A 20,745-nucleotide genomic window follows, 5' to 3' on the forward strand; every position below is an offset into this window, starting at 1 on the left:
GTCTTTGCCTGTTACTGTACCAAGCACAGACGGGTATTTTCGAAGAGTACTAGGCAGTGGTTGTGCTTAAGAAGTGGAGAAACAGAGATAAGTCATTGGAGGAACATCGAATTACTGACAGATCGACTGAAAAGAAATGGAGATGTTTTAAAAGTTGCAGGAAAAACCCAAGAGCCGGAATTATCGCTTCACTCGTCAACGCATGTAGAGTCAGAGTAGAGTACAGCAATCGATAAATCCAATTTGGTTGTATTTATTGAGGTTGGAGTGAGTCAGTCTGTTAGAGCCCATCAGGTGTAGATGGTGTGGGAAGTGGAAAACAGAAGCAGAGAACAGCCGAGCCAGTGAGCCAGGATAAAGGTGGAGAAAGCAGGAGGTGAAATGTGATCAGTAAGAAGTGCTTTCTTCCAGTTCTTTCTTTGCTGCACACACTGTGATGATGAGAAGCAAAGGGAAGGAGGGACATCCATCATGTCCAGCTGAGAGCCTGCGCTAGTGTTGGATATATATGAGTGTGTGTGTGTAAAAGAGAAGAAGAAAACCGATGCTTCAGGCAGCAGTGAAAGTTCAACCCTGGAGATTAATAGCTCTCAGCTCTTCTGGTCTTTGTTCTGTTCTGGTTATGATACAAACCAAATTAAAAATCCTTTAGCAGTGCAGGAGGTTGTCCTGGTCCCAGCAGACTGATAATAGGAAGTTTGTTGCTTCAGAGTTGGCCAGTTCTAGTTGTGAACTGAACAACTGAACCATTCTGTTCTTTTAATTCATGTTTGCGCTTCATTGTAAAGAAATGTGTGAATAGTTATGAAAATACTGGAATAAATATGAGACTTCATAAGAAGCAGGAGTATACACACACACACACACACACACACACACACACACACACATATATATATATATATATATATATATATATATATATATATACATTTCTGAATCCAAACACTCCCTTTTCACAATCACCACTTTCTACAGTGCAGCATCACTGAAGGTTGTAAAGGATGATAAGTGTAGCTGTTCTCCATGTGATATGATCACAGGTGGAGTCCAAGCATCCATGGAAAAGAGAATTTAAAAGGTTTAGGTGAGTTAGAAATTAGCAGTGAGCTAGTTAGATGATATCTAAAGATGACATGCCATGTTGTGACTGGGATTTTTCTAAGTAGACAAAAATGTACAAGACTGCTATAACTGAACTTAAAGATGAAAAACTAAATATATACCAGCCAGGTTTTGAAGGATTGGTTATGTTAGATGACTAGTTAACATGACACCCGCTGGCTGGGTACAGAAATCTTTCAAGGCACACAAACACAACACTGACAATGACTTTTAGAAGTGTTAGGCTGAAGGTTAAATTGTTTTCAACGTAGGTGCATGTTTGAAGGTCAGTCAGCGAGGTGCAAATTGACAAAGACAAGTGGCAAAGTATGGCAGCCTTGTAGATTTGGATGGGAAAAAGAGTCCCTTGCAAAAATGTGGAATTCATGCATCATGAGGAAAGTTGTAGAAAGACAGTTGAATAGCTGTTTTGGATTCATATTTATTCAAACAACAAGGGACACAGAACTGCAGCCTCAGCCGACGCAGTAGAAGCTTGGATCCCAGAATCAGTATCATCAGAAGGTCGATATATCACATCTTAACAATAGGAGACAAACCACCATTTAAGTACAAGTGCATTACCAGTCTTTAAAAATGATCTCGCGCTCAATTTGCTATTTGTTCAACCTGTCATTGAAAAGCAGATTTCTTTACGGACACTAGTGTTTCAGTGATTGCTCAAGTGCAGAGAACAGTGAAATGGAGCCTAATTCTAAAATAGACTTTTTCAGCTAGAGATCGAGTCTAGCATGTTTGCCGTGGATCTGACCTGACCAACCACACTGACTTCATAGAGCAGATCAGGAAACATGGAGGTAGGAGTATCAGATATGAGCCTGCATGGTGCAACAAGTATAAGGATGATTTCACTTCCAGATGGCACTAGAATGCAAGTTTATAGAACCAAATACTGAATGAAGAGATAATTCTCAGTGTCAAGAAGATTGGCCGGAGAGTGATTTTCCAACATGACAGTAAGCTGAAGCCCAAACCCAACCCTGTTGTTTGGCCAAGTATGTCCCCCGACTTGCAATAGAACACATTTGGAGTGTTTTAAAGTGGACAGTGGAGCAACAAAACTCTTCCAGCACAGAGCAGCTGAAAGGAATCACATGTGAAGACTGGCAGAACAGAAAGATTGAATCTGTTATTCAAGAATAACAGATGCAAAATACTACAAAATAAAAGAATGCAGTCTCATTAATGAATGGCGTACTCACTTTTGAAGCAGTTGGTTCTTGAACATAGACGTTTCAATATTAATCAAACTTAATTAGTTAAACTTTTAAAAAGTCAAAACAAGACAGATTTTGTATTTGTTTCACATTTTAGTGATATTATTACTCCACCAAGGAACGCGACAGAGCTATGTGATGATCAGTGTACGTTTGTCTGTCCGTCTGTCTGTCCGTGCGCAACATTACTCAAAAACGGACTCACGGATTTGGATGAAATTTTCAGGGAAGGTCAGAAATGACACAGGGACCACCTCATTTCATTTTGGCAGTGGCACAGCTTACAGTCTGGATCCACGAATTTGTTAAGGATTTCCATATCATTGCGAGATAGCGGCACAGCATCACTGTAACTATGACAACAAGTGAACACTACATCAGCTGCCTGCTGACGATCACATGGTTGTGATCCTACTACAAATCCAACGCTGTGGACTTATCCGGACTTATTCATCAGAAATGATACAAGGAGCAATTGATTAAATTGTGGGGGTGTTTCTGAGTCCCATCAATTCCCCCCGCCTGCTACATATTTAGGTCGTGCGATTCGGAATCCATACTTAACGTACGCATGCATAACACGCGCATGTGCTCAGGATAATTCATTTGTGGGTACATCTATGTTAAATGGCCACATTCTATGTTGCCTTGATTTCTGATCATCAATAACTAATAAACAAATGCTGCATTTCTACAAAAAATGCTGCATTTCTGACAATGCCATATGGGGAAGTGAACAGCTTTGGCTGTTCTGAATGCTTTTCCTGTTATTATTTGCGATTAACACCAAATATTAGCAGACAATAACATTTTTACATAAGTGGAAATGAGAAGACCACAAAAATAACGTGTTTGATAGACAATTACTGTAAATGGGACATGTCTGGGGGGTTGTGTAGCCCTGTACCACCCACTGTTTTCGCACTTGCACAGACATGTTTCTCGCATACATTTCATCATGTACTAGCATAAAAACTTCTTTCTTCTGCATACATATCCATAGAGTCGCTCTTTTGAGCTTGTCTGATATGAGCTGTCACAAGTGTGTTTTATGGCTTATAACAACCCCTCATAGTCCTGAGTGATGCACAGTAAATGTTACAAGTCATTCCACTTGAGCATATCATCTGCAAGCTTCACACTGATGCTGATTTACGGATATTTCTTCACACTGCAACGGAAAGACTCTGGGCTCCTATATCAAAGTCAGAACACAGCACCACTATCAAACACACACACAAAGACACACACATACACAAACCCTTCCAGTCAGTGTCCACCCCCTGCCTGCACACCAAGCCCTGAGGAAATGTAGTTCGCAGAGGCATGCAGAGAGTAATGTTTTCTCTTTCTCTAGCTTTAGTATCATTGCCTTACTTTTTATCCCCTCTTTGTTCGACTAGAGGACAGTAGAGAAGATGAGATGGGTTTGGGACTAAGGAGAAGCACACTGTGGTGACTGAAAAAAGAAATAGACACTGGAAGTTAATTTGCCAGGAAAGAAAATAATGGTCCTCAGATATGTATTTGGCCTTTTGCCATGAACTCCGCACTGTAAGGGGACTTTAACAGCTTTTAAAGGCTCTGCTCTAACAGAGGGTCAATTAAATAAGTGATGTGAATATTAGTAGAGTCTGGAGCATATGCGACGGCAGCTTTAATGAAACCGTGGGTGTGATGCCAGTCAAGGAATATCCATCCACACCTCCAGATATGAAAGATAAATAGAAATATCTGTGTTGGTGTAACATGGATATGAAAAAGTTTTTTGCAGCGTATTGGAGCCTAAGCGAAACTGTCTAACATTATTGGCTGCAGACATCAAGCCCCCAACAACTTGGTTTGATATAACAAAGAATCAAAAAGCTTCAAAAGGTGGGTCGTCGGGCTTTGTTTGAGCTTTTATTTGTAGTTTTCTGGCATCACATCTAAGTATGCAGGAGGCACCTAAAACTCGTCAGACAGATTTGTCAGTCAGACGGCCTCAACATTTGTTCTTCAGGGACAAAATCATGACAAAATCATCAAGGGCTGTTTTGCCTTTAACCCCAAAATGGCTCCATATCCATTCAAATGTAGCGTTGTCCCCCTGAGAGACTCAGCTCTGACTGATGTGATGCAATGCCATGTGTTCAGGGAAGCTTGTGTATCACTTCTTGCCTGTCTTTCGACACATGAAAGATTTACCTTGATCCTACAGTGACGAGCACTGCCCTCCTCAGGTTTGCATTGCTGTTTGAAGCCTTCAAGGTCAGGAAAAGTGACATATGCTGAGATTGACAGTGGAGAAACCGAAGGACAAAAACAGAAGTAGAGACTGCCAGAGATCAAGAACGATATCCACAGAGAGAGAAAGGCAAGAGGAGAGATGGAATAATAGATTTGAGTATTATTTTATCAGCATGGCTGATATTTGTCTTTCATTGTTTCAGCTCTTCTGTCATATGAGTAAAGGTTATCTGAATCTCAGTGAGAGATGGAGCGATAGAGAGCTCAGTGAGAGATGGAAAAGGGGAAGATGCGAGAAAGGTTAAGTCCACTGATAATCCAGCACAAATGGAAGGCAAGAATAACTGCTGTGACTGAACCACACACACAGATACACATACCTACTTCACATCCTACAAATCTGCGGATGGACCCCTACAGGTTCTCGCCTCTAAAAAGACCATAAAACACAGTCTCTGTAATGGAAAAAAACATTCTCACAGGAGCCATCATGACTTACTGTAACCTTCCTGTTTCATCTCTGTCTCACACTCACCTTTCAAATTGTCTCTTCATTCATTTTTAACCTTCCTATGATCTCATCATCTCTGTTTTTTCTTGCCATCATTTTCTGTGTTTCTCTTAATTGATGTGTGCCTGTGTAGACAGCACAATCTGGAGTTGCCATGGAAACCAAGTGCTATGACCACTTATATCCTGTTATCCTGTTGTATCTCTAAAGAGAATTGTTAGAGGTGTTAGAAAGAGGAAATTGAGAAAGAGATAATAAAAAGAAAGATGAGAGAAAGAGCTAGCAGGTTCAGGCTTACAGTATGCAAAGAGACTCATTTCACTCATGTTTGTGTGTAAATAATAAAATAAATTTAAAAAAATATCTAAAAATAAATAAACTAGCATTTAACATAGATCTTTGCTAAATTAATTCACTCTCAATTTACTCTTGCACATTTTCCTGACATTTAATTCTAGTAAACATTCCCTGTCTTAGGTCATTTAAGGTTGCTGAAATAGTTTTAAAAAGTAATTAAAGAGAATGATTCGTGTCAGCTTTTACATCCTTTTAACACATTCCCAGGGGGTCAGAAGTTTACAAACATTTTGTTGTTATTTGGTGACACTGCCTTTAAATAATTAGGTCAAGCTTTTCGGGTAACCTTTCACAAGCTTCTCACATTAGGTCGCTGGAAATCTGGCCGTTTCCTCCTGAAAGCACTGGTTAAGTCAGGTTTGTAGGCCTCCACATGTTGCAGCAAAGCAAGCCCTACACCATGATGCTGCCACCACCATGCTTGGTGGTTGGGGTGATGTTCAGCTTTCAAACCGTATCCTTTCTCTTTCAAACATAATGATAGTCATTATGTCCAAATAGTTCCAGCTGTAGTCAGATTCTTTCTGGTGATTTTGGAGCAGGTTGTGTTGATATGGACTGATTTTATTATGGGCACACATGGGCAACTATTTGTATACCTGTTTTCTTCAACACCTTCACTAGAGCATTTGTGTTCCTCTAGGATTGTTTTGCAGTTGCATTTACCAAAGTATGTTTGTTTCTAGGACGCAAAGCAGTATGACAGCTGCATGGTCCATTGGAGTTTATATCTGCGTACAGTACTATTGTTTGTACTGATGCATGTGGTACTATCAGGCATTAGGAAAATACTTCCAAGGATGAACCAGGCCTGTAGAGGGTTACATATTTTTTTTTCCAAGTACTTGATTTCTTTTGATGATCCTACCATGTCAAGCAAAGATGCACTGAAGTTAAAGGCAGCTATGTCATTAAATTAATGGGTATACCTCTAATTGAACTGAATGATGCTGGTTAGTCTGCCAGAACCTTGTGAATTGATGCCATGATTTGCTGGTTAAAAATTTTGTCTAAGCGTTTGTGTACTTCCAACTTTCACATTGCAGAACAGTAAGGTGGAGTAAACTATATCTACCAGGCCAGTTGCCATATAGATGCCATGACTATAGTGTTGTAACTGTTTCTGCCAAATTATTCAAATCATTGCCGCTACAGCTTTCTAGATACAGTATGTCCTCCAACAGAGCTCATATGAGTTTGTGATGTGGCCCCTTGGTACCAGTAGTTTGATCAGACAGCTAAAAGTACTTGCCCCGGGTTTGGTCTCAGGCTACAAACACACTATACACCCAGCCACAAGACTCACTACTTCCTGCTTTGGCACTAAGCAGTACAGACATTACAGTCAGAGGAACAGAAGCTTTTACATCAGACAACCAGGGCTGATGTTTGTCTCAGGAGAACAGCCTCCTCACAGAATAATAACTATGCTTTTACTATAAAAGCTACTTTTTTATAGCAAACACTTTTTTTTTGCTTTTTTTATCCACTGAGCACTGAGAAGGCAAGTTGTTTTGACTACAGCATGAACCAACTTCAAAAGATGCCAAGCTTCTTCTGTCTCATTAAATTTGTTAAATAGCCATTATAACTAGGGTGGCTTAAAATACTTATAGCAAAGAATGCCGCCTCCACTTCCCTCTTTAGTTGAAATGGCATAATGCATCACTGTGTTTTAAGACTCTGTATGCTTATTATTTCAACAAAAAATGTTATATGTATATGCTGGTTCTGTTAAGATTTCTCATAAAGCAAGGAACAGTACCGAATTTTGACCAAAAATATCACCACAAGTGTACGTCTCTGGCAGTATTTGAGTGCTGGATGCTGAAATTGTCATAGGATACAGTCAAATGGCACATTTCCCATCACTAACTTATTCAGTCTGTTTAAACATGTTATTAGCCTACATTCAACAAATTAGGTTTTAAATACAATCCTCATTTAGACCTGGGCAATGACATGATGGTTTCAGTAATAGACACCTCATCAGTAGCAGTAAGGAAAGCATTCAGTGCAATGTTCAAGAGTTTTACTTCAATGCAATTGATGGAAACTGCTATGAAAGCACAAAAGGATAAAAACACAAAATTCTGTTGCGTTAACAAACCCCAGGTGTCCTCTCTCCCTGGATCATACACAACTTGTCAGCCTATATTCTGATTATGATGTGCGCTATGGGTGACACACACACTCTGTTGTGTGTTGTGTTGCATTCACAAATGGGTGCCACAGGGTGTGGTCTACTTTTGATGTCACACTATGTAGGTGTTGTTTGGTCATCGGCTGTCCTCTTTCTTCCGGGTTCTAAGGGGATAGCGGTTTCATCCGTTCCCTTGTGTTCCCTGTAGCTTTTGTGCAGATCTGCTGTGGTTTGTTAGTCCGTCCTGGTTTCCATATCATCCCCAGCTGAGTCCACAGACCTTCCCTGGTGGTGGCTTCACCTACTGATGATGCCTTTTTTTCCCCCCTGGTTTATTAAAAATAGGTCATTAAAATGATCAGTCACTGGTGATGTCCACACATATACGTATACATATTTTTCAGTCATAGTCACTATGTAAATTTTAAGTCCATGCAACTGAGAGTAATCAGATTTTGAGAGTTGGACTACTACTTTGACCACAATAAAGCGGGTTAAACTGGGGTTAACATTTTACCCTCCAGGGCAGTGTTCTCATCTGAGCAGTAATAATACAAACAAAACTGAGTTGAAGTGCATGCAAATTTAATCAAACAGCCCTTTTTGGGATGAGCACATTCCTCTGCAACAAAAAGCAGTGTGTTTTTAAAGATACCCTTTCATCACCAACAGAGCTGGAGGATTTCTGCAAGCAAATGCAGTTTACCACATTAATAAATTGCATTTACAATAAATAAATGAATTACAGTTTTATGCAGTTGATGTTGGCTGTTCACTTGGGGAATGATAGCAGTAGAGGACACACATGGGTTTAGATTACACAAGTACATGTGATTGGAGAAGGACAAGGAAACTTTCATTCAGTGTAACAAAACAAAACTGGATTTTATTTGGCTGCAGATTGTATTCTGAACAATTTTAGCAGTGGCATCAAGTTCTTTAATAAAACCCTAGAGGAACAATTTGTGTAGAAGGCTCTGACAGGTGGCTCTATTTAAAACAGGCAGGGGGGGTTTCTTTTCACAGCTGCAGGTGAAATGTTCTACTAATAAAATCAAATCAATAAAACAATTTCTTCTTTGATGAACCTTGATCATTTCTTTGCTTTGGTTGTCCAAAAATCTCAAATGGTGCAAATATAAACAATGCTGCAGATTTGTAATGGCAGCAGGTGACTGACATGAATATTGCTTTTTGAGGTGCAGCACTGTCTGTTGAATTTTGTGTTCGTCCTCCATTTTTTTTTTAAACTTGATCATTTATTCTTTTGTATTCATGAATTGCAGAGGCATTGACTTATGTACTTTTTTTCTGTCTTTCCCTCTTTTAATCCAGGATCGCATATACTGGACAGATCTAGAAGATGAAGCGATATACAGCGCCAACCGACTGACAGGACATGAAGTGGCAAAGGTAGCAGAGCACCTCAACAACCCTCTGGACCTGGTGGTGTTTCATGAACAGAGGCAGCCCAAGGGTAAGAGACCCAGATGAAAGAAAATCTAAGAAAGTGTCTAGAAAGTCAGCAGGTTGGAAGATTCAGTTTTTCCCAGAGAAATATAGTAAAGGACGAATTTGCCGCAGCAGAACCGGAGCTACAGTTGACCTTCTCCGATTATCAACCAGCTTCACTTTGAGCTGAGGTCTGAACTACAAGGCATAATTTGGAATTAGCCTACAGCAGAAGTCCACTTCTTACCAGGCTGCATCACCATGGCAACTTATTCTGTGCACCTAACCTGCTCCAGAACAAGTTATGTTCAAGATAACAGATCGACACATAGAAAGACACCATCTACTGACCAATCCGTTGTCTTAGAAAATGACATCACCGTCCATAGAGGATCATGTGGAGCTCAGTGCACAGATACTGAGAGCATCTCTGAGGAGGGAAAGATTTTTTGGTGATCTAACCTCTATTCTTTGCCTGCCAACTATAGCTATGACAGATACAGATTCTCAGTGGAGGTAACTCCTCTATTTTACGTTCCGGCTGAGTGCAAAAATTTCAAAGCCATGTTTTTTTTTTGTTTGTTTTTTTTTTACTGTAGGTCTTTCCCAAAAGAGATAATCCCTCTGATAAATCACTCCTTGTATGTGTTGACTTCATAAAATTTGCAGTAAGCCTACTTACCCAGTTTGAATGATGTATTTTTTATATTTGCTCTTTACTTGCTTCAAAGACTATTTCGCTGGGGTTGCAGCTGAAAAAATAATACAAATACATTTGCAACACATTTAGTAGAATACACACTTAGCTCAGGTGCTGGTTTTTCAATAATCATAAGGTTGGTGATTGACCCCATCCCCTTCACACTGGTTTAAGACTACAGTTTGTTCTTGGTGTGAAAAATATGCAGCTCCAGACATGTCCATGTTTTCAATTTGTTATCTGTTGCCAACACCATGCCTCTCAAGTTGACATGCTCATTGCTAGATTCCGAAAATCTGGGTTGACCTGTGGAGTTGTGATCCACCTTTGTATGACTCCAGCCGTGTGGTTTAGTGAAGCCAGATACCACACAGACATCCTGGGTTATGTTGAACTTGCTTCATAGAACAGGCCTCAGGTGTGTTCAGACAGAATATGCGAAAAAAAATTTGTGTGAGCGATTGTTCAGTGTTGGTCAGTATAATTAGCAGGCAGTCTATATGCACACCCAAACAAGAACATATTTAGAAAAGAATCCCTTCAACATCACACTCCCTGCTAACAAAGGCTCGAATTATCTGCATTCAGAACGGAGGATCCACTTAGTAAAACTCTCCAAAACACTAAACAAATAAGCTGATGTGTGTGATTAGATTGCTGGGCATGTCAAGTGATGATGTGTTTATTATTTTTCGCAGGATGAACGTGTTCCCAAGGTGTGTGTGTGTGTGTGTGTGTGTGTGTGGTAGTTGACACCTCTGTGTGTGTACTTCGGTGTGTTTGACGATGTGTGCCAGCAATTTGTTTGTGTGAGTCTGTGTTTTCCTGCTTTGTTTTCTCTCCCCACTCAGCGCTCAAAGCAGTCTTGTCTGTGTGCCAGTAGGGAGCTAAATGCATTCTCTCATTAATAAATCAAGAGTTCTGTTCAAAAAGATATCACAGAATTGAACGTGTTTCCTTCAAAATGTCAACAAAAGCAAGACATAAAACTACTATGCCCAAACAGGCTAAATGAAGATACACTGGATGAACTGCAGCTGCCCTGTGAAGATACTAGTACTGCTGAGAAGTGAAATATTTGATAAAATGTGTCCTTGAGTGAAGGAATTTACAAGGTCAACCTGCTTTCTTCCCTTTCTCACACAAATGTATCATTTCCTCTCTTGCCTTTAATATTATTTTTATTCTGTCAATATGTGTACAGTATCTAAACAAAATCCATCCATACGTTATCTATACACCACTTGATCCTCATTAGGGTCATGGGGGGCTGGAGCCTATCCCAGCTGACTTAGGGTGAAAGTAGGGGACACCCTGGACAGGTCACCAGTCTATCACAGGGCTACGTTTAGAGAAAAACAAGCACACTCACATTCACACCTACGGACAATTTAGAATCACCAATTAACCTCAGCATGTCTTTGGACTGTGGGAGGAAGCTGGAGAACCTGGAGAAAACCCACGGATGAACAGTGAGAACATGCAAACTCCATGCAGAAAGATCCAGGGATGCGAACCAGGGGTCTTCTAACCACAAGGCGACAGTGCTAACCAAGCCACTGTGCAGCCCTAAACAAAATCCCAAAAGGGAACGTCATCTCTAATGATTACTTCCTATAATATACCTCCACACTTTCAAAAATGTCTGGTACGCAACATGTGTTTATTTTTTTTGACACACTTCCTGAAAAGAGCTTCTTCTTCGATCCTTGTGTCTTTTTCATTGGGCTATTTATCGATCATTTTTTCGTCTTTCCAGCAAAGCTTTGAAGCTACGTCTAAGTTTTAGTTTTTATTCTTGACCAGTTTGAAGTAGTACAGAAAGAGAGAGAAAGTGAAGCTTTTGTTGTTATCTCAGTGCTTCTATCTTTTGCTTCATTTTCCTTTAAATTCTACCCTGATCTTCCTGCTTCTCATCTTTTGTCATGTATTATTCTTTTGCTTTCCCTTCTGTCCCTTTCTGTTGTTCCTTCCTGTCCACCGTTTCTCCTCCTCCTCTTCCTCCTCGCTGCCCCTTTCTTCTCCCAGCATAGGATTTTAATTGTATTATCATAGTATGTCATAGCATTTCAAAGACTTGATTTAGCCAAAAAAAGAGTGTCATTTCTTCTTAATATGCAGAGCAGGTATAGAAGACATCTGTAGCTTTGAAGAATTAAAATTAAACAGCTGTTCTTATTACTCACTGGTTATTGCTGAGATACTGTACATGAAGCATGAATGTTTCCCCAGCTTATTAGAATCTCAGAATGTGAAATGAATGATGTTGCTTCTTCTCCTGACAGCTGATGATTCCTTTAATGTGCTGCTCTCTAAAACTACATAATAAATCAGGTAGCAGAATCGACCACAATCTGACCTAATTCTGGTGCTTCCCCGCATGATAAGTGGAGCAATGTTTCCTACGAGTCTGGGTTAAGATGCTTCTTATACAGATTTTATTTGGGTGCACAGTTTTAAAGAAGAGAGTTTTGACCACTTTACCTTCACTAAAACACCTCTAATTCAGACTAGAAAGTAAGTTGTGGAATAAATATAGCTGTAGCTCTAAATCCAGCATCTATGATATGTTGTGTTGCTCTACAGAACACATTAAGGTTTATTGGTAGTCAGAAGTGCAAACCTTCCTGCTGGTTAGATACTGTCAGCTACATTTCTGACTTTGATACTGGTATAAAAATGTTCAAAACACTCTGCTCTGACTTGGTGTTTTTAAAACTGAGCCCTAGTCCACTTCTTAATAATATTTTGCTCTTAGCTATTCCAGTCTACTGTTCATGTTCTGTCAAGCTCTATGTTCATTGGCCTGGCATTGACATGGGTCTTCAATTTGCTGCACACATTTGGCAAAACCACCAAATGCCTAGAAATGTCAAAAACAAACAAAAAAAACATGCAGGTTTGTGAACTCTGGTTTCCAGTGCAGGTTTTAATGGAGACGTGAAGCTTTGAAATCTGTAAAGCAAATGAATTATTTATTTGATTACTTAGACACTATGTCCAAACTTCAAGTTTCCAAAGCTTTTTTTAATCCTCCTTTTGTTTCTGTTTGTGTCCCTCCAGCCTCTGACACCTGTAACATGGGCAGCCTGCCTAACGGCGGCTGTGAGTATCTCTGCCTGAAGGCCCCTCAGATCACAGACCACTCCCCCAAATACACCTGCGCCTGTCCTGACGGCATGGAGCTTGGACCAGACATGAGGCGCTGTGCTATAGGTAAGTTAGCCACACTCTGAACCAATAAATCACACAGTCCAGAGACGCGCATAATTACAGGCATTGTGAGATGCCAGACTGCTGTAATCACAGGTGAAGTGCCAGTTAACTGGTCTAGAGGTTCACTCTGTCAGCACTGAGTCCATCTCATAATGAAGTATTTATGCATTCCTATTCATAAATGTTCAGCTTTAAGCTATTCAGCATATTGGAGTTTTCCAGCCTTTTACCTGGATGATATAGGCTGAAGCAGCTAATTCTAGGTTTTCTGTTTTTGTCATGTCAGCTTTGATTCTGTCTTTCTTCTGTCTGTACATCTTTGACATGCATTTCATGCATCGGTTTTAGTGCTAGAGTTGTAGCTGATCTCTATATCTGCAATAATTAATCGTTTACTTGCCAGCTATGCAATTGTGCATCAATCCTTTTAATAATTAACTCACTGTCACTCACTGTGACAATAAACTTAGTGTCATTGAGCTTTGGACAAAATAAGACATTTGAGGACATCATATTGGGCTTTTTGAAACACTGATCCACATTTTTTACCCCTTTTTCTGACATTTTATGGAGTATATAACTAATTGATTATTCTACAGTGAAAATAATCATTAGTTGCAGCCTTTAAAATGGCTATTAAAATATATACAGGAAGTGCTGAATGTGTTAAATATAAAAACGTGATTGTAAAAATATATTCTAGCTTGAGGGAAAATGATGCTCTTATGCACAATAAAGCTTTTTTTGCATCTTCATTCATATTTATCTGAAATTATGACAAAATAGCCTTTGAATATTGCAGCTTTTATCTAAATTAGGAATTTGCCAGTATCAGCTCTGAACATCTAATTGCATTTGTTGTGATGGATTTAAAAGCAAACTCCTTCAGAGAGTTTGAAAGCTGTGTTTACTGTAACACTGTCTTAGGAAGTGGGTCAAGGATTCTGCCTGTGTTCCCAACACACCTCTATTATTTTACTGTCCTTATTTCACCACTCAGCTTGTCCCAAGTCTCTCTAGAGTCACTGCATTTGTGAAGTTGTTATCCTTAATAGACCCACTCTGTTTTTTTACACCTCATGTTTGTACAGGTGAGGCGAAAGCAGCTGATGCTGAGAAAAGGGAGGAAGAGATGATGATGTATGTAGGCCACCATTCAGAGAATCCCTCTGAGAGAGACAGGAGAGGGAACATGGGCACTAAAAGCACAAACACATCCACACAGAGAGAGAGAGTACATTTGCACTCCAACTTTTGGACTTCTTAATGTAATATATACACATTTCTGCTGAGCATTTGCTTAGTATGATAAATAACATCTACTTCACGTTCTTGCTCAGTGCTTTATTTCTATTTTGGAGCAAACTGTCAGTTTTTGTAGCAGCTGTAAAACCTTGAAGAAACATATGTTGTGACCCTCAAACAGATCTACTGTTAAATTCATTCAGTTTTTACACAAATAGAAAAGTGGTGGAGCATTTGATATATTCAATGTTGATACACAGAGGTAGGGGATAGAAACCTTATATAAGGGTCAGTCTGTCAGTCTGTCTGTAATACTATGTGAAAACTGCCAAGCTGAATGTCATGAATCTCGGTGCAAAGGTGGGGCATGGTCACATGAAATCCCCATTAAATTTCGTTGCAGATACACTTTCGTTAAAATTGCAGTCAGGGCACTGGCCCTGCCAGAGGACTGTGCTCTCTGAGTGCCCTCCTGGTTCCAACCGTATTTAAAATTCTGCTTAAAGCTCTGGGGAGTCCAGAAGATGTTCTAATCGCTTTTCATTTTCACAACAAGTTGTGTGTGGATACACATGGCACAAATATTACAAGTGGGAGCTCTTATTAGTCCACCAAGGAGTTCTGTGACGATCAGCGTCTCTCTGTCTGTCCGTCCGTCCATCCATCTGTCTGTCTGTCTCTCTGTGAGCAACATTATGCAAAAACAGATTTGGATGAAATTTTCAGGGAAGGTCAGAAATGACACAAGGACCAAATGATTCGATTTTGGCAGTGATGTGTGTTACAGTCTGGATCCACGGATTTGTTAAAGATTTCTGTATCATTTCAGGATAGCGGCACGGTGTCACTGTAACCGTCACGGTAATATGGACAAGTGGACACTACGTCACCTGCCTGCTAACGATCACATGATTGTGATCCTACTACAAATCGACCACTGCGGACTTATCGGGACTTATCCATTGGAAACTATACAAGCAACAATTGATTAAATTGTGGGGGTGTTTCCGAGTTCTATCAATTCCCACCGTCCGCTGCATTTAGGTCACGCGATTCGGTATCTGTACATAACGTACACATGGATAACACACGTCTGCTCAGCGCAAGGTCATTTTGTTTGTGGTTACATCTATATTAAATGGCCACATTCGATGTTGCCGTGATTTCTTGCCACAAATTTTTTCAAGATTTCAGCCTCGGAAATGATACAACGACTGAGCAACCTTGGCAGAGCACCGCGCTCTCTGAGCACTTTTCTTGTTATGATGTGAACAACTTGAAGTAAAATATCGTGATAATATACTTTTGTCCCTTTTGCAGTTCGACCCAGAACAACCACCACAGCTGCTCCGACCACCACAACGACCACCGCTCCCACCACGACCACCACAACGAGCACTACAACAACGAGCACCACTGTATCCACCACCACGACTCCTCCTACCACCACCAGCACCACCATCTCTGCTACCACCACACAAAGGCCCGCGACCAGGCGCCTCACGACGCCGACCCCTCCTCAGACCACCAGAAGCAGCAGAAGTACGGAGCACCCTCGGACCCCCGCCGCCACCAGCACAGAGACCACCAGCTTCAGCAGCACCAGTCAGACGTCTACATCCACACACACTCCTCTACTGGGCCCAGTGGCCCCCAACAGCATTCAGAGAGAGAGCAACGGCAACCTCTCCCACAGAGGTAAGAATCACTGTGAGCAGGGTGGTGCATAGGAATGTGTGTGAAGTGTTTTTTTTTCCTCCATGTGTGTAATGCTCCACTGCCGTCACCTGCCGTTACCACCTGCCATTAAAGCGGCAGGGAGCCGAAAAACACTACTTGCATCAGTTTCCCTCCTTTCTTAGACTTTCATTCCCCTCCTGTCTGTCTGATCATCTATTTACTGTACAACCTCTCCCTCTGCTCTTCTTCCCAGTTGTGCACACACATGTACACACTCAGTAGTGTATCTCAGTCTGCTGTTGGTCCCTCACGGCCAGCGTCCAGCAGAGGTGTCAGAGCTAACAAACAACAGTCCTCTCCATTCTCTCCTTCCACCTCTCATCACTCATTCTCACTTTCTGACAGTCTCTCTCCCTCTGCCTCGTCTTTTTCCTTCTATCTCCCCCCACCCTTCTCTCTTTCACTCTCTAAAACTGGCAGCATTCTTCATTCTTACACCAATCAAGCTTAACTGGCGTGCAAGAAAAATACCACTTTACAGCCCAGACAAGCCATGACAGCAGAATATAACAGCAGTAACAATGGTTTACAAAGCCACGCTAAGACTTAAATTGTATTTGGAAAAAGCGGACAAGAATCCTTGACAGCAACCACAAAACAAAATTGATAAACTGCCGTGCTGCACACCACATGATGTGGGATTTTTTTTTTCTTCGCTGAAATCAGTGTTTTCAGCTTTCTTCTTCTAGCCTTTGCTACATGAAGACTTTAACTTGAGATGGCTGTAACTGCTTTTCCTCAGGTCTTTTGTTCAATATTACAGTAGAAAGATAAAAAATAATTCAAATAAGTTTCCCTTTCAGACTCTGAAGTTGTTGTTCACAGTGTTATTTACTGAGAGAAGATGTATTACAATGAATGCAGGAACTGTTAAAACGCCTCACCCTTTTCAGACCGCAGAGGAAGACTAACAGTGAAATACTAACAAAGAAATGACAGTTACTTACACACTTAACACATTTTCAAGCAATTTAAGTAAATTATTTATTTGAATGATGTAGGCCACTGCAGAGTGGAGAATAAAAGATGGAATAGAAAAGTAGAAGGAAGTTAAATGAAAGACTGATATGTGAGAAAGTCAGCGAGCTGCTGTACTGTGTTTGAACTCTTGAACATGATTTTACAGTAAAGCCTAAGCATCAGAGACATTTCACTGAGAAACCAGGAGAGTAAGTGTTGAGCTTGAAAAAGCTATATGAAGGGAGTGAAGTAGCGAAAGATGATGAAGGTTCAAAGTGGCTGTGGGAGCTGGAGGAGAAGGAAGAATTTGGGGGAACGAGGAGTAAATCTAAGAACTGTTAAATGAAAAGGTACAGTGAGAGACAATAAAGAGGCCACAGAGAAAGAAGAGTGAACAAAGAGCAAAGAAGAACATGACAGTCCAGCCCTTGAACGGGGAGGGTGGGAGTTTAAAAAATGACTCACAGTGGAGAGGAAAAACAGCATTTACAAGGATAAGAAACGACAGGATGGAAAAGAGGCAGTAGAGAAAGTGATTTTCTGGGAATTAAAGAGAATGCCTGCTGCATCACTTTGGGGGCCTGGGTTTCTTCAGAGTTACTAAGAAGCAGGAACGTGTTTCCTCCGGTCTCTGAAGTTGTCAGCCGCCTCACCACACCACGAGCGCTCCAGATGAGAGGTGGAGCAGACACGGATGAGAAAATGGGGCATGAACAAGACGTGTCTCCAAACCCACGGGCCATGTGTTATAATTTTCAACTCAGTGCACACTGTCAAGTTTGCCAGCATCAGCTGTTAAACATGTTTCAGCACTGGGGCCGGCATAGTGGAGCAGGGAAGGAACCGGGAGTTTGATGGGAAAAAAGGATGAAAGATAAACAGCAGCTGGTTCCCAAAGTTCATATGCATCTACATCACGCTCTTTTAAATTTAAGTCTTTTCTCCTGATATCAGCAATTATTTATCAGGCTTTCAGCAACATTCAACAAGGCTAGAAAATGCTGTCTTAAAAGATAAGCTCATCATTTTTCAAATCTTAAAGTAATAGTCAGCGACAGGTTTTACTTGTTTTCATTCCTGCCCTGACGAGCTCTCTGCCTAATGTGCCTCCCAAATAATCTAAAATCTACATTCCTTCTTCTTTGCAGGAATTGCATTAGAGAAAGTTAATGGAACTGGCAAAATTCAAACAAACATCCCCAATTTTGCAAAAAGATTCCATGGCGGTAGCTTTTGCTATTTTGAAAATAAGTTAGCGGATATTCTGGGTGACAGAAAAACTTTTTCTCTCGTTGATGGCTCAAGTTTTGTTGTTTATTCTCCCTGCCAGAGTTTTTTTTTTTTTTTTTTTTTTTTTTAAAGGTTGATATACAACTGGTTTGGATTCTGACTTCTTCTACGTTCTTCTGTTGATCACAGCCATACGTACCATAGTTTATACCAACACCTTTTAATGACACCACATGGTCTAATTTATTTGTTCCGACGCTGTGAATGGAAACAAGTCTAATTTGCAGCATTTGAAAACTTGTTAAATTCCGCATTGAAGCTTCAGATAAACATACACAGATCAGGGACTGTGGATTTTGCTCCCCAACACTTAGACTGGAAACTTGGGACAGTGATTACAGCAAGCTGTTTGTCGCCCATCTGTTTGTTAATTTATTTATTTTACTATTTACTGTTCCCCTTATTGTTTATTACATATATTATAACAGCGAACATACAAATTCTGATATCATATTCAAAGCCAAATGTAGAGATATAAATAGACATTTTCTTTTTGTAGAGGCAGAAAATTAATTTTTGAAATTAAAATCCCTCCAGCAGTAATAGTCTTAATGGAAATGGGGCTTTTGTCTTTTTTTTCTTCCTCTTTCTCACTTTCTCATTCTCTGCCTTTGCTCTCCAGGACTACTTCTTTCATAACAGCGCCTTTAATAAGATTCTAATAATCCGCCTTTTAGAGTCTTAGTGCCCAATGGACGTCACTCATACTTTAAGAAAAGCCAGATCACTTCTGCTGACTCAAGGCTGCTCAGTCTGAAGTCACGTCACCTCCTGTGCCTCTTTCTCTACGGCATTGTCTCCGCTTTTTGCATGAGTGTGTGTGTGGACTTTACTGTCTGTCTTTGTGAGGACCAGTTTGAGTTTCACACCAATGGAGTGAGGACTTCTGCCTTATTCACGACCATTGAAAGGGCTTTTAAGGTTAAGATTACACTTAGATTTACTTAAGAGGAAGGCTAGGGGTTAAGCACTTTGATGTGATAGGTAAGGTTAGGGTAAGTTGCTAGGAAATGCATTATGCTAAGAAGTATCCTCACAAAGTCAGCAGTAAAAGCCTGTGTATGTGGCGGATTGTTTTACTGTGTGCATTCATCAGCAGTTTGCTCTCTATATGACTGCATTTATGAGAAATAATATGTGCTTAAATTGTATGTCCCGTCCATCACATGCCAGCTGCGCCGTCTTTCCCATGCAAAGAGCAGCACAGTCTCTTTCTAAAACGAGCCAATCAGTATGCAGGGCCAGTGGCGTGATCTCTTCTGTTAATCTCCCTTACTAGACTTCATTATAGCCATCTGATCACAGTTTGGCTAATGGCTAGCCTGCTGCTAATAGGAGGGTTGGGAGCAGGATTAATGTCGAAGCTGCACACGGACCTGTTGGGGTGAAAGTTGAAGGGGAGTGGGGTTACAAAGCATGTCTGGAATAAATGCACACCGTGTTGCATTGTGTTGTGGCACAATATAAAAAATGAAAAAGCAGACCCTGTACTCATGATCAAGGTCATGTGGAGTCGTCCAACATTTGTCATAGCTGCCGTGAATTGTTTATCGCTTCTGAAATCCAAATTTTTGTTTTGAATGATGATAGCAGAAATTCTGATGCATTACTCTCTGGAATTACATTTGTCTCCGCATGTATTAAAACGCATCTCATTGCATTTTTATGGCATCTTGGTGTGATTCATCCGCATTTCATTTACACATGCTGTTACAAAAAAAAGTCTACAGTCCAAACTGGAATCAGATGGATTCTCTGCTGTTACATTATGCAAATATGCTATTCCATCTTGATGCTCCTATGTTGCAGTAGACTATTTTTCTTTTTTTATACGGGGGGATGACAAAACCTTTGGGTTGGTTTGATTTTTTTTTCTTTTTTTTCCCCTGTCTGTCTGTTCACGTCAGCTGCGAGTGATCACTACCTCATAGGTAACAACATCACAGTAGCAGTTCTGGGGATAGTCATTCCTATCGGTGAGTACTCTGGACGTCCTCACCGTGATGTGTTTGCTTTCTGCCTGCCTGCTTCTCCCTCCTCGCTCCTCCATCTCTGCTTGCTGCTTCAGTCCTGCATGCTGTGTGTGGCTGTATGTGTGTGGTTATGTATTTGCATGTGTGTGTGTGTGTGTCTGGTTTGTAGAGTGTTTGTACTCCCACCTGGCTGATGAAGGCTAAAATGTACTCATTTTAATAATAATAGTTTGTGTGTTTTCAACATGTAAGGCCTGTATCAGGCTCAGCAGTGAGGTTAGAGCACCAAATAATATTTTCACAATTAAGAAAATGTACTGAGCTGTGATATTATACAACAATAGCCTCCTAGCCTATGGCTACAAAAAGCCATTATATGGATGTAAGCTCGTCAGTCAGAGAATGGCCAGGCCTTTGTAATGTGCACATTATGTCATTATTAATGAGATCCGAGGAAATGGGAAATTCAGTTCATGTTTTGTCATCACACTTGACCAGCTGTTATAACATTAAGCTCATGTTCCCACTGTGATTATATAGAATGCTCACACTGCAATCAATCCACGACTCTGACCTGTTTCTGTGAG

General features: G+C 40.6%; 1 protein-coding gene across 6 annotated transcripts in view; it reads left to right on the plus strand.

Moving 5' to 3' along the window:
- lrp8 (low density lipoprotein receptor-related protein 8, apolipoprotein e receptor) overlaps window positions 1-20,745 on the plus strand; it is a 199,687-nt gene that overhangs the window by 166,719 nt on the left and 12,223 nt on the right. For 4 of the 6 annotated variants that reach the window (XM_035957380.2, XM_035957384.2, XM_035957382.2 and 1 more), the window contains exons 14-17: window positions 8,918-9,059; window positions 12,798-12,950; window positions 15,516-15,893; window positions 20,093-20,161. In XM_035957380.2, coding sequence (XP_035813273.2) covers window positions 8,918-9,059; window positions 12,798-12,950; window positions 15,516-15,893; window positions 20,093-20,161 — 742 coding nt within the window. The remainder of the gene's footprint in view (window positions 1-8,917; window positions 9,060-12,797; window positions 12,951-15,515; window positions 15,894-20,092; window positions 20,162-20,745) is intronic. The other 2 variants (XM_035957383.2, XM_035957385.2) reach the window with 1 other exon arrangement.

This window comes from Amphiprion ocellaris, chromosome 2, assembly GCF_022539595.1.
Source record: "Amphiprion ocellaris isolate individual 3 ecotype Okinawa chromosome 2, ASM2253959v1, whole genome shotgun sequence".
NCBI lineage: Eukaryota > Metazoa > Chordata > Actinopteri > Pomacentridae > Amphiprion > Amphiprion ocellaris.